This window comes from Dendrobates tinctorius, unplaced genomic scaffold, assembly GCF_039654945.1.
Source record: "Dendrobates tinctorius isolate UK_male_01 unplaced genomic scaffold, ASM3965494v1 ptg000003l, whole genome shotgun sequence".
NCBI lineage: Eukaryota > Metazoa > Chordata > Amphibia > Anura > Dendrobatidae > Dendrobates > Dendrobates tinctorius.
In genome coordinates this window covers 30,390,933-30,418,447 of record NW_027361671.1, presented here as the reverse complement: position 1 = coordinate 30,418,447, position 27,515 = coordinate 30,390,933, and the positions used below count along the sequence as shown (strand labels likewise).

The 27,515-nt window shown below is 43.7% G+C and overlaps 2 protein-coding genes across 3 annotated transcripts in view; one reads left to right on the top strand and one right to left on the bottom strand.

Moving 5' to 3' along the window:
• LOC141048316 (uncharacterized) overlaps nucleotides 1-19,652 on the bottom strand; it is a 198,499-nt gene extending 178,847 nt beyond the window's left edge. The window contains exons 1-2 of the mRNA XM_073543818.1: nucleotides 19,553-19,652; nucleotides 8,979-9,045 (exon numbers count right to left, since the gene is read on the bottom strand). Of these exons, the coding sequence (XP_073399919.1) occupies nucleotides 8,979-9,011 (33 nt within the window). The 5' untranslated portion in view covers nucleotides 9,012-9,045; nucleotides 19,553-19,652. The remainder of the gene's footprint in view (nucleotides 1-8,978; nucleotides 9,046-19,552) is intronic.
• Nucleotides 19,387-27,515, top strand: part of RIOK2 (RIO kinase 2) — a 61,282-nt gene continuing 53,153 nt past the window's right edge. Inside the window, exons 1-2 of one of the 2 annotated variants that reach the window (XM_073543933.1) lie at nucleotides 19,387-19,670; nucleotides 24,734-24,872. In XM_073543933.1, coding sequence (XP_073400034.1) covers nucleotides 19,605-19,670; nucleotides 24,734-24,872 — 205 coding nt within the window. In that variant the 5' untranslated portion in view covers nucleotides 19,387-19,604. Of the gene's footprint in view, nucleotides 19,671-19,716; nucleotides 19,795-24,733; nucleotides 24,873-27,515 lie in introns of those variants that run through there. The other variant, XM_073544001.1, reaches the window with a different exon arrangement.

Below are 27,515 nucleotides of genomic sequence, written 5' to 3'. Positions count from 1 at the left end.
ATGGGGCAGTTGTGGGGTCTGTCAGGTTCCCTTTTAGAAGCTGAATAAAGCGACATCTTTTGTACTGTCTTTAGCTTCTACACAAACACCTCTGTCCAGGAACCTACTATCCCTGATGAGAAATGACCGCACAGGTGACTCTTACGTGTGTGCCTGTATGTGTGTATATAACTTGTAATGTGTATGACATTATCTGTAAAGTGCTATGGAATATGACGGCACTGTATAAGTAAGCAAAGCAAGGGCAATTCTATCATTAGTCCTCGAGGTGGCTCTGACAATCATCACAGCAAGATGCAAAGGACATGGTCCTGCTTTACAAGTCTTAAGTGGAAACTTGCTGACATCTAGTGGCCAACATGAGAACTGCAAAATGTATGCTTTAAATATTTTTTTGAAAAAAAAAAAAGAGATTATGTAGAATTACTTTAAAAAAAAAAAAACTTAATGAATATAACGTAGAAAAAGAAGGTTTATTTCTAAATATTAACTTGTAGCTTTGTTTACAAAATAGTAACTAAAAGAAAAACCTTTGGGGCCTTTAAAAATGAATAATTGTACCTGTCCCTGTGTACTACTCAGTAGCATCCCTATGTATTCTATAGACATCAGGTCATTCGGAGCCAAGAGTCTTTGTGATATAATGTCCCCGATGACACGCATTCAGCAAATCATTGAATTGTTATAATATTGTGTATTGAACATTGATTAGGGAAGCCAGAACTATCTGTTCGGTGGAGCTGTGACCACTGGGACCCCCAAAAGATCCCAGTAATGGGGCTGCCTGGTCGTCGATTACCTTTCTCCATTTAAGCCTATGTGAGATACAGCCAGCGCACTTACAGACTACAATGGGGTCTCAGGCTTCTACCTTCTGGGATCAGACAGTAGACTGAAATATTTTGAAGGAAAACTTCATTTAAAGAACCATTACTCCATGAAAAGCCCAAAACCTAAAATGTCGGCCTTGGTGACAACTTCTATAATTTCTGCAACCTTTATTAGTCAGTCGTCTGATGTTTCTACCCAGTGAAGACATTGGTCCTGACTTACCAGAAAAACACTTTGGCCTAAAACACTTTGAAGAGAAAACATTTTTGTGCAATGCAAGTGGTTTTATTCCACTTTCGTCCAGCTCTGCCAAAATGGGTGGACCCGAGTGGGAACGGGGCGATGCACAATTGTCTAATTCTTGACAAACTGTGGTGTACCTTACGCCACAAATCTTTCTCCATTCTCCATCCGGTGTAAGACTTGTGGCAAGGCAAATAGATTCTCCAGAAATCTTACTCCCTTCAATCCACATTTTGGAGGAGTTGGGCAAAACTGACCTGAAAATTCTGCATTGCCCATAAATTCTGTGACCTTTCAAAGCGATTTATCCATAAATCTCTGATGAATCAGGGTCATAGTGTCAACAGCTAATTAGATCAGATCTGTATGCGACAAAGAATGAAAAATGTTAAGTTTGGGTTATTACATTAAAAAAAAACTGCAAAATCATAAAATGCGGAAACAAAAAACAAAATATTCATCCCAATTAGGCATCAAAAAGCTATCTACAAATAACTCAGGGAAGAAAGAGGCAAATTCAATCAATAAGAACACATTGCCCTAAGGCCTCATTCACACATCAGTATTTAAACACGTATGTGAAAAAAATGGTACCAGTGATTTGCATCCATGTGTCTGTTTTTCTCAATTGTGTCAGTGTGCTTTTTTTTACAGATGGATAAAGAAATAAATAAATTACAAAGCTTCTCCTAATGTTAAATACGGACAGCACACGGACGGAATACTGATGCCATCAATGCGATGTACATCTATTTCACGGACCCATGGACTTGTACTGGCAATTTTCATCCATTTTGCTGGAAAAAACCTGTTTTGCACTGACACGTAAAAATCACAGACAAGTGAAAAGAACTATCTACTATATAATCGTCTAATTCTGTCTGTCTGTAACGGAAATCCCGTGTCGCTGATTGGTCGCGCCAGGCTGGCCGCGACCAATCAGCGACAGGCGCAGTCTGGCCACGAATTGGCGTGGCATTCAAACGTTGCACGCCACCACTACCATCAGGAGATCCACGGCGCTAGCCGCTGATCTCCCGTCGGAGGTCAGCGGCGACACAGCCAGGAGATGACTGGCAAAGCATTCAATGTGCGGATGATACCCAGGGTCCGGAGGAGAGGAGACTGTCCTCCAGGCCCTGGGTACCATAAACCTGTAAAAAATAGAATTGAAATAAAAAATAGTGATATACTCACCTTCCGACGTCCCCCGGACTCTTTCCCTCCTCTCACCACGTGCCTGGCATCTTCCGGTCCCAGTAATGCTTTGCGCGAAAGACCACTGATGATGTCGCGCTCTCGTGAGAGTGACGTCATCTCCGGATCTTCGCGCCAAGCATTACTGGGACTGGAAGATGCCAGGAGCGTGGAGACGAGAACGGGGGAGTATAACCCCCCACTGGCCATATTCTAGAATACCCGATGCGTTAGAATCGGGCCACCATCTAGTAGGTTATAATGGGTACGTGTTGTATCTGTGGGAAAAAAACATATCTAAATGAGGCCAAGACAGTGGTCCCCAACCTTTTCTTACATTGAGAGCCACATTCAGCTAAGCGAGATTATCAAGAGCCACATTCAGACCCCATAGCAGTGACCACCAGCTCCTGCCCTCTCTCTACACCCCCCATTACTAGTGACACCCAGAGCTCCCATTACCAATATAATGACAGCGAAAGCTTTCACATAGAAATCACACTGAGGCAGTATACCAACTCCCAAGGATTCCCAACTTATCCCCAGGGGTTCCCACCTTACCACCCCCCAAAGGGGCTCTCACCTTACCCCCATGGGTATTCTTTCATCAGGACCTGCCACCTCCTAAGACTGGAAGAATAAGCCTATCTACAGCTTACCACACTTCATGTACCCCCAACCCCCCAGGCCAGTATATATGTGCATGCAGATCTGCTCTTCTGTGCGGGGCTACTCACAAGTGTCACCATCTGGAGACCTGTTCTACATAGTTGTTTGTTAGACCTGTACCAAGCTGGCAGATGGCGAGCCACAAGTGGTTCACAAGACATAGGTTGGGGACTCCTGCCCTAAGGCAACTAGAAAGATGCCCGTTACTGCCCCATACCAAACCAAACACAAAACATGGCTTTATTATCTCATAACAAATATTCCACACGTGCACACCATGAAGAATGGCGCAGTCTCCGTTGTAGATTTTGGCATATTTACCAGTATGAATAGTACAGGTAAAATGATGGCTGCCGTGATGGCGTGGATATCCGTCATGTGATGGATCTATAGTGTCCTGGAGCAAAACAATGCCAATAAATAGGGCAGATGTGAGCACAGCCTCCGTAACATCAAATCTCACTTATACAAGAGAGAACTTTTGGGAAAAAGATTAAATGTAAAATGAAAAATAAAATACAAAATACGCTACAAATGTTTAATCCTTGTATTGCAGTCCTGTCCTGGAAACAAGCGCTGGATTATCACATTCTCTGGGTGACGCGGCGGTCTGGCCAAGTCTAGAAAACCAGCGGGAATGAAAACATGGAACTAAACCAAAAAAGAAAAATCTGTAACAGCAAGGAGTTCTTTCATAGTAAAGGCTTAACTACAAGATGTCTGAGAGGTGCAGACACCGTCCCTCGCTGCCACACAGACACCCAACCTGCTGCTATTAAATGCTTCATAGCACCTACGGCTGTGCAAGCACTGTGCCGACAACATGATGCTGGGAAATGAGCAGTGGAAAGTGAAGGAGATTTTATCATTTCACTATTTTTCTTACATTTTCCAGGAATTTGTTAGCTGAAATAACATAATTGCTATCCAAGTTTAGCTGAATGTCATTTAGTGAAAGAGTTTTTAGGAACCGTATAAATTAAATGGAATATGGAAATCTCATATTAAAGGGAGCCTGTCAGCACAGAATGACTGTTCAAACCAACCACAGGCACTCGGTGCATCATGGTGGGGACAAACATATAAGAGCACCTCCCAACCTGCTTGTCTTCCTCTATCTCCACTCCCACCCCAATCTTTGATTGACAGCTCTTACTTCATACAGCCAGAGAAGGGCAGAGATAGAAGGAAAACATGATGGTGGGAAGGTGTACATAAATGGTCAGCCCCACCATGATGCCCCAAGCAGTAGTGCTTGGTTTGAACAGTCATTCTGTGCTATCAGACTCCATTTAACCCCTTTACCCCCAAGGGTGGGTTGAATGTTAATGACCTGGCCAATTTTTACAATTCAGACCACTGTCCCTTTATGAGGTAATAACTCTGGAATGACTCCATGGATCCCGGTGATTCTGACATTATTTTCTTGTGACATATTGTACTTCATGTTAGTGGTAAAATTTATTTGATATGACTTGCGTTTAGGTGTGAGAAAAAACGAAATTTGGCAAAAATTTTGCAATATTCCAACTTTGAATTTTCATGCCTTTAAATCACAGAGATATTTCACATAAATTACTTTTATGGTAAATTTTTTTAGGGTCCACATCACATTTGAAGTCACTTTGAGGGGTCTATATGATAGAAAATACACAAAAGTGACACCATGCTTAAAACTGCACCCCTCAAGGTGCTCAAAACCACATTGAAGAATTTTTTTTAACCCTTCAGGTGCTTCACAGGAATTTTTGGAATGTTTTAATAAAAAATGAACGTTTAACTTTTTTTCACAAAAAATTTACTTCAGATCCAATTTTGTTTATTTTCCCAAGGGTAACAGGAGACATTGGACCCAAAAGTTGTTGTGCAATTTGTCCTGAGTATGTTGATACCCCATGTGTAGGGGTAAACCACTGTTCGGGTGCATGGCAGAGCTCGGAAGGGAAGGAGCGCCGTTTGACTTTTTCAACGCAAAATTGGCTGGAATTGAGATCGGACGCCATGTCACATTTGGAGAGCCCCTGATGTGCCTGACCAGTGGAAACCCCCCACAAGTGACACCATTTTGGAAACTAGACCCCCCAAGGAACTTATCTAGTTGTGTGGTGAGCACTTTGAACCCCCAAGTGCTTCACAGAAGTTTATAATGTAGAGCCGTGAAAATAAAAAATAATATTTTTTACACAAAAATAATCTTTTCGCCCCCAATTTTTTATGTTACCTAGGGTAACAGGAGAAATTGGAACCCAAAAGTTGTTGTGCAATTTCTCCTGAGTACGCCCATACTCCATATGTAAGGGACTACTACTTTTGGGGCACAGTGGAAAGCTCAGAAGGGAAGAGGTGCCAAATTGGTGTTCAGATTTTGCTGGAATGGTTTGAGAGTGCCATGTCACATTGCCAGAGCCCCTGAGGTGCCATAACAACAGAAACCCCCTATATGTGAACTCATTTTACAAACTACACTCCCTAATGAATTTATCTAGGGGTGCAGTGATCATATTGACACCACATTTGCCTCACAGAATTTTATACCCCTAGTGAAGTAAGAATAAATTACATTTTTACCACTAAAATGTTGTTTTAGCCCCAAGCTTTTTTCTAAGGGCTAATAGGAAATTTTTTTACAACAAACCGAGGTCCATTTTTTCCTGTGTGCACCAATACCCTACATGTAATCGGGAAATATTTTTCAGGCACAGTGCAAAGCTCAGAAGGCAAGGAGCGCCAGATTTTACTGTTATGGTTTGCAGGTGCCATGACCCACTGTGAGAGCCCATGAGGTGCCAGAACAGCAGAACCCCCCCATAAGTGACCCCATTTTACAAACTACGCCTCTCCATGAATTCATCTAGGGGTGCAGTGTTGCTATTGACATGGGTGTGTCAGAATTTTATACCATTGGGCAGTGATGACAAAATAACTACATTTTTACCACAACAATTTTGGTTTCACCAAAGATTTTACATTTTCACACAAGAAGTGGGTAAAAATGGCAACAAAATTTGTCCCATAATTTTTACTGAACGTGGCAATACCCCATATGTGGCTGTACAGTACTACTTAGACATACGGAGAGGCCTGGGAGGAACGGAGCCCTATTTGCCTATTCAAGTGAATTGGACTGTGCACATGTCAGTGTGTTTCCACGGAATGAATGTCTGTGGGCAAAACAGGCTGACATGTCAGTGTTTTAATTTCACCATGGGCCACAAAACGTCCTACACACATGTGAAAACACAAAACACACATGGATGTCATTCATGCGACACACATCGGCGCCGGGGAAGAAGCGTTACAGTAAATGCTGTTCCCTGATGCTGAACTTGGCGATCGGCGCGAGCAGGGGAGAATGATGAGAGTTACAGTTAAGTGATAAAAGAGACAGCAGGCCACCTGCGCTATAAATAAATAAATGAAAAAAATGGCGTGGGTTGCCCTGTATTTTCTATAGCCAGCCAGGCAAAACTCACAGCTGGAAGCTGCAACCCTCAGCTGTCATCTTCAGCAAGGTTGGTTATTAAGAATAGAGAGGTCCCCACGCAGTTTTTGTGCAAATGAGAATAATGGTGATCCCTCTACATTATTACAAAAATATAAACTTTCAAAATCAACCCCCATTCAAAATAAAACAAAAAAATTAAAATAAAATGTACACGTGGTACCACCGAGTTCAGAATAGCCCGAATTGTCAATCTATAAAAAGAATTAATTTGATCGGTAAAAAGCGTAACGTGAAAAAAAATCACAACGCCAGAATTACGTTTTTTTGGTCGCCGCAACATTGCATTAAAATGCAATAACAGGCAATGAAAAGGTCGTATCTACACCATAATGGTATCAATAAAAACATCAGCTCGGCACACAAAAAATAAGCTCTCGCCAACCCAAGATCATGAAAAATAGAGATGCTACTTTTCTTGCAAAATTACAACTTAAATGAACCTAGACATATTTAGTGTCTACGAACTCATAATGACCTGGAGAATAATAATGGCAGGTCAGTTATAACATTTATTGAACATGCTAAAAAAACAAAACAATTAGTAATTTCACCGCACTTTGAATTTTTTTCCAGTTTTCCAGTACACTATATGGCAAAACCAATGAAGTAGTTCCAAAGTACAACTGGCCATGCAAAAAACAAGCCCTCATACGGCCATATTGACGGAAAATAAAAAACTTATGGCTCTAGGAAGAAAAGGAGCAACAAAGGGAAAATGGAAATACTCCTTGAGGGGTTAAAGCAAACTCTGGCCTGAAAGGTGATTATATTTGACGTGCGACACCGACACAGGCACCCCTTCACCCGCACTTTCAACAGTATCGGGATCCTGGTGGCCGATACAAATTAAAAGAATGATGGAAAAAGGAGCTGTGAGCTGACGCTCCGTCTGCCTTCTTTCTCAAGAGTCTGACGTCTGAGCTTCGCGATGTTCCTATTTTGTGCCTGCTGTGCAGAGCAGTGCAGATCACTCGTTAGAGCAGCGGGGGAATGAGGAGAGGTAATTATTTATTTTAATGTGGGGCCTATTATTCTGCATGGAGCACTATGTGGGCCCATTATTCTGCATGGAGCACTATGTGGGCCCATTATTCTGCATGGACCACTATGTGGGCCCATTATTCTGCATGGACGACTATGTGGGCCCATTATTCTGCATGGACCACTATGTGGGCCCATTATTCTGCATGGACCACTATGTGGGCCCATTATTCTGCATGGAGCACTATGTGGGACCCATTATTCTGCATGGAGCACTATGTGGGACCCATTATTTTGTATGGAGCACTATGTGGGACCCATTATTCTGTATGGAGCACTATGTGGGACCCATTATTCTGTATGGAGCACTATATGGGCCCATTATTCTGTATGGAGCACTATATGGGCCCATTATTCTGTATGGAGCACTATGTGGGCCCATTATTCTGTATGGAGGACTATTTCAGGCCCATCATTCTGTATGGAGTACTATGTGAGTGCCTTTATACTGTGTAGAGCTCACAGTTGGGGCATTATACTTTGCTGAAGGGTAGAGTAGTGTCATCATACCGTGCATGTGGAGGGTAGTGTGGAACAATTCACTGTGGTATCATACGGTGTTTGGGGGGCATTTTTGTTGGCATCATACATTATACTTTGTTATTACTATTATTATTTAAATTAGGCCATATGATTTTTACTGCTCTTACATAACATATTATATTATTCCAGTATGCCCAATTTATGACTGTGTTTATTTTAGTCTAATTTCTATTCATTAAAATGTACTTTGTTTGTGGGAAAACCCCTTTCGCTATGTGCCCACAATCCAGAAGTAGCAACGCTTTGGACGCATTGTAAGTGGGAAGAGCCGGGCAAAGCTGTGGGCTATTTTTAGGCTGGGGGGGTGCAATATCCATGACCGCTTACCAGCCTGAGAATATCAGCCCCCAGCTGTCTGCTTTAGCTTGGCTGGTTGTTAAAAATGGTGTTGACCCCACAGCATTTTTTTTTTGTATTATTTATTAAAATAACTAAAAAATATGGCATGGGGACACCTCTATTCTTGATAACTAGCCTTGCTAATGCTGACAGCTGGGGGTTGCTGAACGCAGCTGTCCGTTTTGCCTGTCTGGTTATTAAAAATACAAGGGAATCCCACATAATTTTTTTTATTGTTATTTTTTTATAGCGCAGGCGGTGGCTGATGATTATTCCCATCAGACGCCGCCTGCTCTTGCTGTTTTGAATACAACTCTCAACATTTTCCCCTGCTAGCACTGATCGCAGCAGCGAGCAGGAGACAGTGAAGTGAGCTGTCTTCAGCACCCGACCCTGGGGAACAGCACCGCTGAATCTCAGGCGCCGGTACATATGATAATAATGCAGCACACGGTTGCCACACATACTAAACACATGGACATAAATATTACTGTTTTTTCCAGTACTTGAAATTTCAGGATGTGTGAAAGAGCCCTACCAGGGTATCTAGTGTGTATCAAATAATTGTACATACCAGTAAAATAAAAAGCAAACACACAACTAAAGATACCTGGAGACGTTCCGAGGAATTCATGAACGACATGTTTCTAGCAGCAGATGTCTGAAGGTCAATAATTCTGGAAATAAAAAAAGAAATTTTATAGTTTGCAATAGTTCTTTTATTAAAAAATGAAAATGCTTATCTCAGGTACATGTATCTTTCTAATACCATCCTCAATGATGAGATCCAGGATGAAATGAAAAGTTGTCAAAATCCTCCGAAGCTAGAGCTGAGGATCTGTGTTTGGACTTGTGGCTTAGGTTTACTTTTTTCTTTAATAAAAGTTATAAAGCTGTGATGGATCTAATGCTAAGAGAGACCCAAGGGGTGCCAGCAACCCCCAGCTTTATAATTGGGAGCATCGCCAACTTTGTAAAACATCAGCAGAGCTGGCTAGTGCTGGCATAAAAACGCCAAAACTCACAACATTACAAAAAATTTTATGTCAGAATTCTGCAGAAAATAGTCTAATATGTCGGAGCAGTTTCTTCTATTACATGGTCTTAAAAATATTGAAACACTGGGAAAAAAAATTTGAACACTTTCCCATTACTCACCAGCCTTTTCTCGTGCCGCCTTCCACAAGGACATGAAAACACATTCCTTTTTTCCCTGGGATCATAAGCCCTAGACTCCCTGATGTTCACCTCCTGTTGCAAGCAGTGACACAAGAGCAGTAGGGGAGCTCAGTACAGGGGGTCCGGAGCGGCTCTATTAACACCTTACATGCTAAAGTCAACCGTGATCACAGCATGTAAGAAGTTTAGGGAAAGCTTTGCACCTACGGCCCCCAATCACAGTGCGCTGATGTGGTGCTATAGATATTGTAGGGGTCTGCCATAGACTAAAGCATATTAGATTGCGCCAAGAAAAAAAAACACAAGTGCCCCCCCAAAAAAGACACATATTTGGAATTGCCATGTTTGTAGCTACCCATACTGTAAAACTATATCAATATTCATCCCATTAATTTGAAAACCGCAACAAAAATAAATAAGTCCGTCCAAAAAAAATAAATAAAGAAGTGCAGTTTTAATCCATCTTATACAAATAAGATGTCTCACAAAAGTGATGTTTTCATAGAGGCATGCAGGGTTTTTCTCTGGTGGATTTGTACAGAAAGAAAAGTACCATATTTTTTGGATTATAAGACGCACTTTTTCCCCCCAAATTTGGGACAGTATCTTATAATTCGAACATACCTTACCGGCTGCAGTGGAGCAGGGTCCCAGGGACGCTGCTGGCGGAGGCAAGAGTGGGGCGATGCTTTGGGCCTCAGGCTGGGAGGAGGTGCGATGATGCGGGTTTCAGTAGTGTGGGGGCTTTGCCAACATTTTGTAAAAGCCTAGCGCCTCCACACTTCCATGGTTTATATTGCGGTTGACTCAGGGAAAATGGCCAAGGGGGGTGGTGTGTTTCCCCCCCCCCACTCCACCACAGCCGCCACCCCCGGTAAATAATAAGACGCATGGATTATAAGAAGCACCACCATTTTAATAAAGTTTTTTTCCTATTTTTCTCCCCAAAATTTGGAGTGCATCTTATAATCCGATGCATCTTATAAACTGCAAAATACGATTGAAGGGATACGATATGCAAAGTTTCTGAACATAGAACTAAGTACATAGATACAAACCTCCTAGATATGCACCCAAAGTTTGTTTCTTTATTGGCATATATCTGGCAGAGACATGTTTCCCCAGAAGCCAACATTACTGCCAGGACTGGTGTACATGGCCTAATAAAGAAAAGCGCCGACACACACAACTCAAGAGCAGCTCATGGGGCCACACACAGCTCTGCACTGACTTCTGGAAGGTTTATATGTCTCGTTACCCTTTTTCAAGCATATTAAAAAATAAATGAACCCCCCAAAAATGGTCACTTCATATTTAAAGCCATCATTAGAACATGACCTTGTTTAAATCAAGTTTTTGTATTAATTGTGTATTTTTGCCAACTCTTCTTTTACATATCACAATGTGTATTAAAAATAAAAATCAGAAATCTTGCAGTTTTCACACTGACCACTATGGGGTTCTTTTAGACGAATTTCCTCTTGTTTTGGTAACACTTTCACATTAACAGCAATAAACAGAGACTGACCTTGTTCTTGTATAGAAGCATCTAATGAGCGTGTGCAAATGTTATTGTGAAGGGATGGGGAGCAGAGTCAGTGACATCGACTATTGTGAATGATAGATCATGTGCTGTCAGCTGTGTATAGAGGAGTTACCCGTCACTGTATTCCTGCCTCTGATGATAAGGATTCTGCTGAAAACTCTACCTGGAAGGACAGGAAGGAGTTTAAAACAAACCCAGCGGCCAGTGTGAAAATTTAAAGATTTCTCATTTTGTTTTTAATACAGATCATGATGTATATATGCAGCTTTGACAAAAATTAAGATACCACTGCACAGTTTTATAAAAATCAGCTTCTCTACATGTCTGACAGCCATTCCATTCCAGTGTCAGTTGAATTCCAACTAGAGGACACCTCATTCTACTTAATGTAATAAAAACCCTGCTGTGGTGTTCACAATCCTCTTGCAACAGGACAAGTTGGATGGCAAAACAAGTGCTAGTAATATCCCAAAAGTAATAGGATTGAAAAAATAAATTTTAACCATGCCAAAGGAGTTGAAAAGAAAAGTCTTGAGTGAGGAAAAGAAGAGTTCAATTCTGGCTTTACTAGCAGGGATACAGTGAGCCTCATGTTGCCTCCATCCTTAAAATTTCTAGGACGGCAGTCCATTACAACAAGGTCAAGCAGCAGAATTGGGGACAACAAAGGTACAGACAAGCACAGGGTGAAAACGACTCTCCACTGACCAGGATGACCGTCATCTTATTCGAATGTCACTCAGCAACCGCAGTATATCAAGTGACCTACAAAAGGAATGGCAAATGGCAGCTAGGGTGAAGTGCAAGAACAGTTCGCAACAGGCACCTAGAGGCAGGGCTCAAGTCATGTAAAGCTAGAAAAAGCCTTTCATCAATGAGAACCAAAGGAGAGCCAGGCTGAAGTTTGCCAAAGACCATAAGGATTGGACCATAGAGGACTGTATAAGGTAATCTTCTCTGATGAGTCTAATTTTCAGCTTTGCCGAACACCTGGTCGTCTAATGGTTAGACGGAGACCTGGAGAGGCGTACAAGCCACAGTGTCTTGGACCCACTGTGAAATTTGGTGGAGGATCGGTGATGATCTGGGGATACTTCAGCAAGGCTGTAGTTGGGCTGGTTAGGCTAGTTTCACACTAGCATTTCACTGACCTGCGTCGGTCTGCGCACGGCCGCCGCTAAGCTCCGCCTCCTCCTGTTAGCGCCGCCTATGGGCACATGACGCTGCATGCGACCTGCGTACCCTATCTTTAGCATTGGGTATGCAGGCCGTGCGCAGGTATGCGTTTGCTGGCGCATGCGTCCTTTTGACGGTGCGCCGACCTGCGCCAAACGCACCGTGTTGCATTTTGGTGCGCTCGGCTCCCGAAGAAGCTGTGCAAAACATGCGTTGAGGCAGAGGGACATCCAGGGTTCACCACCGTTCTACCGCTGGTATATACATTCATACAACTTTTGAAATCCATTCACAGTATAGTATTGGCACAGGCCAGCATTTAAGTTGTGAGAAGTGGATGCACAGTCCTTTTTATATGTATGCCTCTTTTTTAGGCTCATTATTTATTCATGATAGGGCATTGTGGTCCTCTGTGATTGTTATCACATTGTGAAATTTATTGTATTGCCGTTAGACAAGATTGGTTTGTGGTGAGTCTATAGCGAGTGTGTCCCCATTCATTCATTCAGCACCTTGTTTATACTGTATATGCTTTTAATTATTTTCAAATAAAGAATATTTTTATTGTACATACCATTCAGTGGTGCCTTGTGTTTATTACATGGTCATCTTGTAAAAGGGAGCAAACGTGATGTGAATGTAACCTTAGAACATAAAAGTGCCTTGAAAGAGTATTCATATCCCATGAACGTTTTCACTTTTTTTAACCCACAAACTTAAATGTACTTTTCTTTTGGTGAATTTTATAAGATATACCAACATAAAGTAGCAAGTATTTGTGAAGTGTAAGGGAAATGATACTGGGTTTTCTAATTATTTTAAAAATATTAATTTGAAAATTATGACGTGCTTTTGTAATTTTTGTAAGCAAGTCACAAGAAGTCCTATTTGAGGTCAGCAAAAAAGCCATGTAGGGGACACTGCTAACATGTGGAAGGTGGTGCTCTGTTCAGATGAGGCTGAATAGAACTTTTTGGGCTAAATGAAAAACGCTATGTATGGGAGAAAACTAACACTGCACATCACCCTGAAAACACCACCTCATTGTCAAACATGGTGGTGGCAGCAACGTGCTGTGTGGATGCTTTTCTTCAGCAAGCACAAGGAAGCTGGTCAGAGTTGATGGGAAGATGGATGGAGCTAATTACAGGGCAATCCTGGAGGAAAACCTGAAAAAGACTTGAGACTGAGGCATAGGTTCACCTTCCAATAAGACAACAACCCTAAACACACTGCCAGAGCTATAATGGAATGGTTTAGAGCAAAGCATATTCATGTATGTGAATGTCAGTCACAGTCTGAACCTAAATCCCATTTAGAATCTGTGGCCAGATTTGAAAATTGCTGTTCACAGACGTCTCCACACAATCTCACTGAGCTAGAGCCTATGGCCTGTTCCAGTGGTCATCATGTGACCACAAAGTATGCAAACTAGAGTCTCGGCCACTGAGCGTCAAACTGAATACTTGCTGTAACACGACAACCACTGTAACCGGCAAGAGAAGCTGAATCCAAACAGGGTGTTCATTACACACCGCTAGGATTGAGCAAATGGCAGCACTTGCCAAAAATTTCTGCAGGGTTAAATAACCCCTCTAATGGGAACCTGGCAGCAAATTCATGCAGCCCAAACTGCAGGGAGCATCAATCGCAGCAAGGTATATTATTCTCTGGCTCTGAAGATTCATCCAGGGACCATAGCCAGAAATAAATGCTCAGCACCGTCCTTGACCGGCTCGTCCCGGCACCACTGCAGGTGATTGACAGGTCTTTCTCTGTACACACAATGGAGTGACCTGGCAATCACATGCAGAGGTGCTGGGAAGAGCCAGACTAGTCTGATCTCTGGCTGGATCTGTAAAGTATATTTTCTCTGAAATGTCGGCGTGTTTCAGAGTATAAGTTGCCTGGCTGCGCTTTATGTCGGGATCTCTTTACAGGGAACCTTCACTGGATTTTTAACATTTAAACTGAGCACTTCCTCCAATTTCCGCAGATTCTGGGGCAGTTTCTTTTCTTCTGTGACCCTCCATTCCAAAGTTGTACCCACAGTAATAATGATGTAAAGTTTCTGCCATAGAGAAAAAGCCCACAATGTCTTGTGTATGGCGTTGTGTATAGTGCTGCGTGTGGGGTTGTGTGCATATAGTGTTGTGTGTACGGTGCTGCGGGTGTATAGTGCTGTGTGGCGTTGTGTGTGCGTGTACGGTGCTGCGGGTGTATAGTGCTGTGTGTGGCGTTGTGTGTGCGTGTACGGTGCTGCGGGTGTATAGTGCTGTGTGTGGCTTTGTGTATGCGTGTACGGTGCTGCGGGTGTATAGTGCTGTGTGTGCATGTACAGTGCTGCGGGTGTACAGTGCTGCGGGGCGGTCTTCGCACTATTCCCTATAAAGCAAATGTTGCAGTGAATGTAGATGCAGTAGGTAGCACAGCTACGAGGGGGGCAGAGGATGCGGTCACCCCGAGCCCCTTGCTCTGAGAGGGCCCACCCAGAGCTCTTGCCACTGTTATCTATGTCCGCCGATGTAGTTTAGCTCCACTGTAGTGCAGGGAGACATGATCTCCCTGCACTACCGCTGTCTGTTGTATAGACAGGAGCATACAACCCCCCAGGGAATCTAGATGCCAGCACTATACTTTTAAGCTGCCTCCAGCAAACTGCAGACACGCCCACATTGCACCCTGTGTGTCTGCAGGAGACCACCACGCAGCACCAGCTTCTTCTTCCTGCTGTAGAGGAGCAAGACAAGATGGTGCTGTGAGAACTCAAGCTGCTGTGTGCATCAGGGGCCCTGAGGTGTCTGTGCAGTGAGAAGGGGGCAGGACGCTGCTCATCTCCTTACAAGTCCTGGATGGATTATTTTTTGGGTTTGCGGTCTTGAATCTGAGGCACAGTAGATTTGTGGCGGCTACTTGAACTTTTAAACAGATCAGAGCGTGTTTTTGTCAGTGCAAATCAGCTGCCCTAAATCCCCTTGTGACTCAGAGCGACTGACATGAGTGGTCAGTATCATGCACTGCCCTGATAGAAGTCACCCCGGCTGCAGGGCAGCACACACAAGAATATGTGACTTACCCTCTTCATACAGTATAATATATATATATATATATATATATATATATATATATATACACACACACACACACAGTGCCTTGCAAAGGTATTTGGCCCCCTGGAACTTTTCCACCTTTTCCCACAAATCATGCTTCAAACAAAGATACCAAATGTAAATTTTTGGTGAAGAATCAACAAGTGGGACACAATTGTGAAGTTGAACGAAGTTTATTGGTTATTTTAAATTTTTGTGGAAATTCAAAAACTAAAAAGTGGGGCGTGCAATATTATTCGCCCCCTTTAACTTAATACTTTGTTGCCCCACCTTTTGCTGCGATTACAGCTGCAAGTCACTTGGGGTATGTCTCTATCAGTTTTGTACATCGAGAGACTGAAATTCTTGCCCATTCTTCCTTGGCAAACAGCTCGAGCTCAGTGAGGTTTGTTGGAGATCACTTGTGAACAGCAGTTTTCAGCTCTTTCCACAGATTCTCGACTGGATTCAGGTCTGGACTTTGACTTGGCCATTCTAACACCTGGATACATTTATTTGTGAACCATTCCATTGTAGATTTTGCTTTATGTTTGGGATCATTGTCTTGTTGGAAGACAAATCTCTGTCCCAGTCTCAGGTCTTTTGCAGACTCCAACAGGTTTTCTTCAAGAATGGTCTTGTATTTGGCTCCATCCATCTTCCCATCAATTTAACCACCTTCCCGGTCCCTGCTGAAGAAAAGCAGGCCCAAACCATGATGCTGCCACCACCATGTTTGACAGTGGGATGGTGTGTTCAGGGTGATGAGCTGTGTTGCCTTTATGCCAAACATACCGTTTGGCATTGTTGCCAAAAAATTCGATTTTGGTTTCATTTGACCAGAGCACCTTCTTCCACATGTTTGGTGTGTCTACCAGGTGGCTTGTTGCAAACTTTAAAGTTTAAACAACACTTTTTATGGATATCTTTGAGAAATGGCTTTCTTCTTGCCAGGCCAGATTTGTGCAGTGTACGACTGATTGTTGTCCTATGAACAGACTGTCCCACCTCAGCTGTAGATCTCTGCAGTTCATCCAGAGTGATCATGGGCCTCTTGGCTGCATCTCTGATCAGTCTTCTCCTTGTTTGAGATGAAAGTTTAGAGGGATGGCCAGGTCTTGGTAGATTTGCAGTGGTATGATACTCCTTACATTTCAATATGATCGCTTGCACAGTGCTCCTTGGAATGTTTATAGTTTTGGAAATCATTTTGTATCCAAATCCAGCTTTAAACTTCTCCACAACAGTATCACGGACCTAAGGGAGTTATTCCCATACGCTGGCCTCTATACACACCCACCATCTGTTTCTATTTTCTTCTATTTAGTTCTTAATCAGGGCTGTGCAATTTGTAGCCCAAAGACAGGGACAGACAGAGACCAGAATCAAATGCGTGGGAGCTACAGCAGGGGCCATTATACAATGTTAGAGCTAATTCGGGGGTTATTATACAGCGGATGAGCTAATGCGGGGGTCATTGTACAGCATGGGAGCTAATGTTAAGGCCATTAAACAGTACAGTTTAAAGGCTACTTTGGGGGCCATCATACAGTATGGGGGTCTATATGCAGTGTGGGAGCTACTGTGAGGGCACAAAAGAGACATTCTGCTATGTATAGGGCACAATGGTGACATTATTATGTGAGGCAGTTAGAGGATCCCTCTGCTTGTATCACACAGCAGGTACAATAGTAGGGACACATAAGGCAGCAGCAGCTCAGTATTGGGTGAGTAGTTTGTGCACGTTGGAGATAGATGTGTACTGGGCTGGAAATGTGAGAAGTCAGATGTGTCTTTGTTGTAATCTCTGCAGACGAGTCCTGGATGGAGAAGTCATATCAGTCTGAGTAATGCAAAAGTGAACGATTATCAGAAAGAACGTAACCTGTAAGTTATCACCTGTAACTGTATAATAAACTCTTGTACAGTTGTGGCCAAAAGTATTGACACCCCTGCAATTCTGTCAGATAATACTCAGTTTCTTCCTGAAAATGACTGCAACACAAAAGAGAATGAATCAAAAAGCAAAACCTTAATCATTTCACACAAAACTCCAAAAATGGGCCAGACAAAAGTATTGGCACCCTCAGCCTAATACTTGGTTGCACAACCTTTAGCCAAAATAACTGCGACCAACCGCTTCCGGTAACCATCAATGAGTTTCTTACAATGCTCTGCTGGAATTTTAGACCATTCTTCTTTGGCAAACTGCTCCAGGTCCCTGATATTTGAAGGGTGCCTTCTCCAAACTGCCATTTTTAGATCTCTCCACAGGTGTTCTATGGGATTCAGGTCTGGACTCATTGCTGGCCACCTTAGAAGTCTCCAGTGCTTTCTCTCAAACCATTTTCTAGTGCTTATGGAAGTGTGTTTTGGGTCATTGTCCTGCTGGAAGACCCATGACCTCTGAGGGAGACCCAGCTTTCTCACACTGGGCCCTACATTATGCTGCAAAATTTGTTGGTAGTCTTCAGACTTCATAATGCCATGCACACAGTCAAGCAGTCCAGTGCCAGAGGCAGCAAAGCAACCCCAAAACATCAGGGAACCTCCGCCATGTTTGACTGTAGGGACCGTGTTTTTTTTCTTTGCCTCTTTTTTTCTCCTGTAAACTCTATGTTGATGCCTTTGCCCAAAAAGCTCTACTTTTGTCTCATCTGACCAGAGAACATTCTTCCAAAACGTTTTAGGCTTTTTCAGGTAAGTTTTGGCAAACTCCAGCCTGGCTTTTTTATGTCTCGGGGTAAGAAGTGGGGTCTTCCTGGGTCTCCTACCATACAGTCCCTTTTCATTCAGATGCCGACGGATAGTACGGGTTGACACTGTTGTACCCTCGGACTGCAGGGCAGCTTGAACTTGTTTGGATGTTAGTCGAGGTTCTTTATCCAACATCTGCACAATCTTGCGTTGAAATCTCGTCAATTTTTCTTTTCCGTCCACATCTAGGGAGGTTAGCCACAGTGCCATGGGCTTTAAACTTCTTGATGATACTGCGCACGGTAGACACAGGAACATTCAGGTCTTTGGAGACGGACTTGTAGCCTTGAGATTGCTCATGCTTCCTCACAATTAGGTTTCTCAAGTCCTCAGACAGTTCTTTGGTCTTCTTTCTTTTCTCCATGCTCAATGTGGTACACACAAGGACACAGGACAGAGGTTGAGACAACTTTAATCCATGTCAACTGGCTGCAAGTGTGATTTAGTTATTGCCAACACCTGTTAGGTGCCACAGGTAAGTTACAGGTGCTGTTAATTACACAAATTAGAGAAGCATCACATGATTTTTCGAACAGTGCCAATACTTTTGTCCACCCTCTTTGTTATGTTTGGTGTGGAATTATATCCAATTTGGCTTTAGGACAATTCTTTTTGTGTTTTTTCATTTAAGACAAATTAAATGAAGATAATAATACCAAAGAATTTGTGTTTGCAATCATTTTCAGGAAGAAACTGAGTATTATCTGACAGAATTGCAGGGGTGTCAATACTTTTGGCCACAACTGTATATTCTGCAGCACTGGTATCTACCACTATACGGTCACTATATGGCGGTAATATCAGTGTTGGCCTTTGTATAGAGATTTTTTTCAGTTACAGCGCGGTCATCTGCTGAGATTCCCCAATACCCACGGACTAGAGGTCGCCACTTGAGTTGGAATCAGGGTCACTGGTTAGGGGCCCACTCAGATTATTGCCCCCCCGAGCTGAACCCCGAGCTACGCCTCTGGTAGCAGTCATAGAGTACATAGTGTCAGTGACTCGTAACCCGGGTGCTCACATCACAGGGCAGTAATCACACGGGAGGAACTACTGTACCTGCAGCAGTACTACAACTCCCAGCAGTGCCACCACGTCTGCATGCGGCGGGTGCGATGCCCAGCGCTGCTGCTCCGTGCACCTGTGCAGGGTGAGTCCCGGCTGCGCTGCTCCCGCCCACCTCAAACTTTACAGTTTTCTCCTAGGCAGCCAAGGTCCTGGCAGGGAGATAAAACCAACAACTCAGCAGGCGGCTATTCCGGAGCTGCAGGTCCTGGCGACCGACGCTGGGCTTCCTATATGACCATGGCATACAGTACGATACCAGGAAGCAACGGGGCACAGTCACAGTACAGCGCCACACGGCACCGAAAACTACACAGCTGCCAGGACCGCCCAGCATGCTGTTCGGCAGCAACGTAGTGACGCAACACGTACTGTTGGAACGCACGTGGGAGACTTCTGCGTTCCAGGTGACCAGGTGGGCGACATGGGGAAGCTGAACGTGGTGCTGCTCCGGTACTTATCCAGAGATGACTTCCGAGTGTTAACCGCGGTATGTACGGGGACGGGCTGCCTGTACCAGTGTGTGGGCTGTGTGCAGGGAGAAGGGCGGTATGTCCTACAGTCCCGCAGCTGCTCTCACCGCGGTGCTACAGGCATTGCATGAGCTTCACATAGTACGTCACCGTGCTCTGGCCCCCATCCCCGTGCCCTGGCATCCGTCCCTGTGCCCAACCACCCGTGCCTTCGGCTTCCTTCACCATCCCCTAGCCCCGGTGCCCCTTGCCCCCTTAACTGTGCCCTGGCCCCGTGTCCTTGACCCCCTCGCCGTGCCCTGGTTCCCCGGCTCTCGATCCCATTCCCCGTGCTGTTGGCCCCCTCACCGTGCCCTGGTTCCCGTGCTCTTGACCCCCTTCCCCGTGCCCTCGGTCACCCTCACCGTGCCCTGGTTCCCGTGCTCTTGACCCCCTTCCTCATGCCTTGGCCTCCGTCCCCATGCTCTCGACCCCATTCCCTGGGCTGTTGGCCCCCCCCACCGTGACCTGGCCCCTGTGCTCTTGACCCCCTTCCCCATGCCCTCGGTCCCCCTCACCGTGCCCTGGTTCCCGTGCTCTTGACCCGCTTCCCCATGCCCTCGGTCCCCCTCACCGTGCCCTGGTTCCCGTGCTCTTGACCCCCTTCCCTGTGCCCTCGGTCCCCCTCACCGTGCCCTGGTTCCCGTGCTCTTGACCCCCTTCCCTGTGCCCTCAGTCCCCCTCACCATGCCCTGGTTCCCGTGCTCTTGACCCCTTTCCCCGTGCCCTGATTCTCGTGCTCTTGACCCCCTTCCCCGTGCCCTGATTCCCGTGCTCTTGACCCCCTTCCTCATGCCTTGGCCTCCGTCCCCATGCTCTCGACCCCATTCCCCGTGCTGTTGGCTGCCTTGCGCTTGATCCCTTCGCCGTGCCCTGTTTCCCATGTTCTCGACCCCATTCCCCTTGCTGTTGGCCCCAGGGCTGTGGAGTCGGTAAGCCACAGTTGCGACTCCGACTCCTGGATTTTAACAGGCTCCGACTCCTTCATAAATGGCCAATTCATAACAACAAATTTACTGTTGTAAAATATTAAACATCGTGCTTATTCAGTTTCTCACCATCATATAAGTAATCAGACCACTTAGAGCAAAAACTACATTTATTAGAATACAATTAGAATATAGCAAATACAGTTTAGAAAAGTTTATAAAAGTTAAGTAAATATGCAATAAACACTTTTATGCAGTTAATAAGAAGAAATCTATAAATTTGTCCTCAGAAAAAGTATTGCCTCTGTCAGATCCTCCTTCATGGATGCCCTCAAATCTGATCTAATTATTTTGAGAGCAGAGAACAACCTCTCTACACTAACTTGTGTTGGTGGCAAAGCAGTAACCACTCGGGCAACATCTCTGACAATGTCAGGATACAGAGGAATCGCTTGTTGCACTGTTATTTTTGATGAACGGTCAAATTTCTCAATTTCTTTTAGTGCACATGAAAAATTCTGCTGAAATGTACTGGCTGTGTTCCTTGATGGGGATGACTCTTCTTCTATGCGGGAACGCTTTGCACGGTCCTTGTGATCCAAATATTTTTCGAAATTAAATTCTTCATCAGTTGATGATGAGGGTGAAGATGTGGCAGGACGACCAAATTCTTCTTGTTCCTCCTGACTGTTCTGCAACCCTTTCATCCTTACTGCTATTTCAAACAGAGCTTCTTTTCCTTTACTTAGCTGTTGATCATCTAGAAGAATCCGATGCATTGGGTCTACATAAACAGCTGCCAAAAGAATGTTATTTTGTAATAGTAGCTCCTCTCTCTCTGTTTCATTGATGTAGCAATGCCACTTGCAATTAACCCTCCTCTTTGGGACAGACGAAACATCAGGTTCTTCCACTCCTTTAAGAAAATACCTGGAGTTAAGTCCTCTGCTTGTAATTTTTTAGTCACTGTAAATGGGTGCTCTAGCAATTTTTCCAGCTCAGTCACCTGATTCCACTGACTTTCATTTAGCGTCAGTTGAGGGTTAGCCATGTCTACAAGAAAGTTTTTCAGTTCAACCAAGCGCTGAATCATTAAGTAAGTACTGCCCCATCGTGTGGCTTGATCAATAATTGCCCCTTTTCCAGCACGTCTCTTCAAAATTGAGTCAACTTTAGGGGTTCTGGCAACAGTAGCCAATTTTCTCACCTTGCCAATCAGTGCAGCAGCATGTCCTTCTTGCAGACTGTCTCTTATAGCCAGCTGTAGCGTATGCACAACACAGCGCATGTGATGAATGAAAGAACATATTGACACAGTTTCAACAAGATCATCTAAACTATCATGTTGCTGTTCATCTGAAGCAACTTCAGTTTGCTCCTCAGTTACAATACTGTGTTCCTCTATTTCAAACATTTCTGTGTCTGTGGACCCAGAATGTTCTTCTAGCTGCTGGTCACCATCATTACTCTCATTCATTAGCTTAATAGTACTTATCATATTTGAAGCATTGTCAGTTACGACAGAAAGAACTTGCTCTTTTTTAAGTTCATAGTCTTGCAGAACCTTTTCCACCAAGACCTGGAGAAACTCACTGGTGTGATGAGCTTTGGTGTCTTTTACTGCCAATGTCTTGATAACTATTTCATTTTTGTCACAAACAAATCGGACATTGATGGCAAAATAGTTCACTCTGTGACGTGTGCAGGCATCCATTTTAAGAAACAGAAAGCGTCCCTTGAGAGTTTTTTTAAGTTCTTCCTTTTGTTTAAAAGCTTCTTCGATTACTAATTTTCTAATACTCTCTCTCTCCAGAGAAACACCAAGCTTGCGGTTTGGATGCAGTCTTTCTCATCCACTGCTTTCAGTACTTCTGGATGAAAGCGCTGTAAATGTCTCTTTACATTAGAAGCTCTGGTAGGAGCATTTTTATCTTTGCCTGAATATGCACTCATCTTGGCTTCACAGCATTTGTTTTCGTCTGGATCATTTGTCATACACTGACAGACATAATGTTTTCTATCTTGAGTGATGGTGAAATGTTCAAATACAGCTGATTTAATGTGATGCTTCTTTGACATTCTCAGGTTTTTAATTCTGCATTCACAATCCAAATGACAATGGTTTTTCCTAAAAACAATTGTACAAAATTATTGCCAGGTCGTACAACTGATATAGTGGTCAATAATACTGTTATTATTCCTCATGTACTCACAGTTAACTGATGCAAAGTTTGTTGAAAGGATAATACTTCTTAAAGTCTTCCTCTTCTGAGTAGCAGGCAGCTGTGAGATGCTTGGAAGACGCACACCTAGTATGATCTAGTCTAGAGGAGGAGCTTTACTACTAAGAATTTGCAACACATTTTCACTTTCAGTTTCATACATTGTAAGTAGGGGGGTTGGGGCAGCATGAGGTTAACCAAGTATAAGATTAGATAAGGGCAGTGGAGAACAGTGACACACAAGAAGTAAGAAATGTCTCTATCTCCAGCAGAACTGCTTATCACTGTTGTTCATAGTTTGATAGAACATATATATTTGAGTAACATTTATAAAATTCATATGAAAGTTCAATTATGAAATATTAATACATTTTTTTTAAAGCTGGAGTCGGTACATTTCTACCGACTCCAACCAAAACTAACTCCGACTCTCCGACTCCGACTCCACAGCCCTGGTTGGCCCCTCACCGTGCCCTGGCCACCTTGCTCTTGACCCCGTTCCCTTTGCCCTTGGCCCTCCTCACCATGATTACTTATCACGTTCTCTAAGGCCTGTTTCACACTTCCGTTTTCAGGCGTCAGTCACAATCCGCCACAGTGTTGTAAAACGGATCCGTTACATATTTGGGAAAAACTGATGCACTGTTTCCGTTTTTTTGACATATCCGTCACAGCAGTTCGTGTAGGAAATTTAAAGCTTAGAGAGAGATTGATTTGTGCCAGAACGGGCTTTGGGGTTAAATTTCATGAAAGGAAATTCTTCCGGGCATGCTCAGTTTAAAGAAACGGAAGCCGTGAACTGATTCCGTCATGGGACGGATCCATCTCCCATAAGCATCCATTCTACCAGACGACGGATCCGTCACCGTCCGCCTTTTCATCGCAGACAAAAAACGTTCCTATGAACGTTTTTTCTACCTGATGGACCCCAATCCACCGCCAATACAAGTCTATGGGGGAAAAAACGCATCCGCCAGGCAAATCCGTCAGATCCATTTTTTCCCCAAACGGCGGATTGTGACTGACTCCTGAAAACGGAAGTGTGAAACAGGCATTAATCGAACTGAATTGAGAAAAGCCGGATGAGTGTAATCAGTGCGTGACCACAAGTGAGCAAATCGCAGAGGTTCAGTCACTGGCAATAGTGGAGAACTCAGACAGTGTGTGCACCACATGCCACAGAGGGATTGTAGACTTTTCCTTTCTAGCCCAGACAACGCCATTGACTTTCAGGTAGATTTCACAAGGAATCTGCGTCAGAGGAGGGACATATGGCTAATTCTTTTCCTCAACAAGGGTTTCACAATTTTGCTGGATAAGAAAAACAAAATAATCCAGATATGAATGACAACTGAATTAATAAAGTATTCAAACGTATTTGAAACATTTCTTCATGTGTATTTCAATGCGGATCCTCTTCAAAGTCAAATTACTTTGTGTCTATAAACACTTCCATGTTAAAATGCTCCGTTACTGTCATTCCACGACGAAAATCCGATTCTAGTCAGTGAGGTTCGGACGTGACCTCATACACACATATTTTACTGATCTATGCCATCTTCTCAAAGTGCTAGTACGGTAGTTTGTTTTCTTTTGATTTTCACAAAAAAACTGGAAACCAGACAGAGCAAGTAAGACTAGTTACAGTCCTGGATACTGAAATGAAACATGCCAAGGTAGGGGGAATGTAGCCAAAAGTTATGGAAAATCACTACATGACCAGATCTTATTACACCTTATGCAACTATTAATCCACCAGACATGGGATGTCCCTGGTATGGCTATATCTAGGTTGTGACAGGTTTTTTTTGTGTGTACATTGCAGACAACATTTAGGCCTTTCTTGTATAACTTCTTTTTCTTTAATACCTGTTATTGTTTTCCTCTTAGGTTGAAATGGGCATGAAGAACCACGAGATAGTGCCTGCCAGTCTAATTGCCTCCATAGCCAGTCTGAAACACGGCGGATGCAACAAAATCTTGCGAGAGCTTGTCAAGCATAAACTAATAGCATATGAGCGAACAAAAAGTGAGTAAGAATAAGCTGCCTTCCTGTTAATTTTATATTTTTGTCTTTTCAGTGTGTTTGCATTGTAAATCTAGACCAATAAGCTCTTAATTACAGTTTTCAATTGTTTCCCCCTGTGCTTAAGACCAGTCCTAGCATTTGCTTATAAATACTGATGGTAAATTACTGACCTACACCTGCACTCTCATGCCGCTATGAGGCTAGTTTCACATTAGCGTTTTTTTGCGCAGCGCATCGGGCGCATAAAAAACGCAAAGAAAAACGCAAAACAAACACGCTTTTTTTTAACGTCGTGCGCACGCTGATGCGTTAAAAAAACGCAGCGTTGTTTACGTTTTACATGCGTTTTTGCATGCGTTTGCGTTTTTTATGCGCATGCGTTTTTAAGTGTGCCTTTTTTCCATTGTCTAGAGAACATTCTAGACTTGTTTCACTCAAAAACGCATGCGCAAAAAAACGCAACCGTGCGCAAGACCATGCGCACGCATGCGTTCCCATAGACTTCAATGTGTTGTTTTTGCGCAAGCGTGCGCATGCGTTTTTTTGCCGAGACAGGGCGCACCAAAAAATGCAACATGTTGCGTCTGGCGCGCCTGGCGCAAAAGACAAAAAAACGCATGCGCACGAAAACGCAAGTGTGCGCAAGACCATGCGCACGTCATGTTAAACATAGGTGCGCAGTGCGCATGCGCACGGGTGCGCACGATGCGCTGCGCACAAAAGCGCAAATGTGAAACCAGCCTGACAGATCTGATATTTAGAGCTGGGACCATCAACATTTTTTTTTCCTGTAGTGTACATAATTTGATTACAGCTCATTTTAATGGTTTTTTTTTTTTCTTGAGGTCTTAAATGGTTAAAATGGCAAAAATACTTATTTAAAAAAAAAAAAAAGCAATTTTACAATTTACTTCTGCTGCCAAGAACAGAGGGAATATTAGTTCTTCAGTTCACTTCTCTTTGAGACTGCAGGGTGGCCGGTAATCTAGGCAAAGTGGCTAACTACCTAGTAAGGCTAGGTAAGGCTGGTTTCACATTAGCGCATTTTCAGCGCGCGCACGGCCGGGGGTAGCTCCGCCCCCGAGCCGGCTCTCTGCCCGGCGTGCCCGCCCCTTGCTTGTAATCAAACTTTTCGGATTTTGGCGCGCACGGCGCACCGTCAAAAGTGCGCAGCGCAGGTCAAAGCGCAACTAGCGCACGGCCTGCGCACGATCTGCGCACCCTATGCTAAAGATAGGGTGCGCCGATCGCAGGCGCCGCTGTCCGCTAGGAGGCGGCGCTACAAGCAAGGGGCGGGCACGCCGGGCAGAGAGCCGGCTCGGGGGCGGAGCTACCCCGGCCGTGCGCGCGCTGAAAATGCGCTAATGTGAAACCGGCCTAAGGAGTATGCGCAGCTCACCCACCTGCTGGATCTCTGCAGCTATACAGCCTATATTCCCTTGTGCTCCTATGCTGCATGGAAAAGCTCTCTGTTGGGGCCAGCAGTGACCATGCTGCCGGCTAAAACTGTTAAGTCTTCAGCAGTGAACAGCTCGGTGTAAATCAGGAAAGGGAGTGAGCGGTGAAATGTGCAGGAGCCCAATGGATACACAGCCCGGCTCCTGCTGTAACCTCTAAGATCAGCGTTCTCTCCATTCCCAGCAGTTTAACCCCATCATACGCCACTGTCAATACTGAAAGCGGCCCATGGTTTTGGCAAAGGGAGGTTGGGCTGTTGATGGGTTGCTTTGGTATCTGGAGGTCTACATGCCAAAATGGTGCCAATAAATGCTACAGCTTATGTGAAAAATGAAAAAAAAAAAAAAACCTCCTCTTGCACTGGAAAGAAAATGAAATGTTATTACCCAGAAAATGGTGCTAAAACATTTTTCATGAGGGATTTCCTTGTGCAAAAGTGGTGTATGTATGTATATTGTATATACCATATACATACACATATGTGTGTATATATATATATATATATATATATAATACCACTTTTGCACAAGAAAATCGCTTTCATGAAAAAATGTTTTTGCACCATTTTCTGAGTGATAACCTTTCATTTTATATATATATTAGTACTCTAATTTTTATCAACCTGTGCTATAAAACTATCATTTTTATTTTAACCTGTGCAGTGAACCATAAAAAAAGAGAGAATTGCTGGAATTTGCTCATCCAGCCTCACAACACATAAAAAAAAATAGTTGCAAATATACACAAAATGCAACCAGTGAAAACTTCAACTTGTCCCACAAGTCTAAGCCCTCACATGACTTTTTTTTTTTTTTTTCTGTAGACATGTTATGGGTCAGAATATAATAAACTCTTTAAAAAAAAAAAAACTAAATAAAAATTAAAAATGTAAGTGGTAAAATTAAAGGGAACCTGTCACCAGGTTTCACCGATATATAAGATGCGGTCGCTACCTTTCAGGGCTTATCTACAGCATTCTGTAATGGTGTAGCTAAGCCCCCGATCCGACCTGCAAGAAAAGAAAAATAAGTTTCATTATACTCACCTGCTGGACGATCCGGTCCGTTGGGTGTCGCAGGTCCAAGTCTGGCGCCTCCCATCTTCTTGTGAGGTCCTCCTGCTTTCTTCACAGGCTCCCCAGCATTGCGCTCCTGCGCAGGCATACTTATCTGCCTTGTTGAGGGC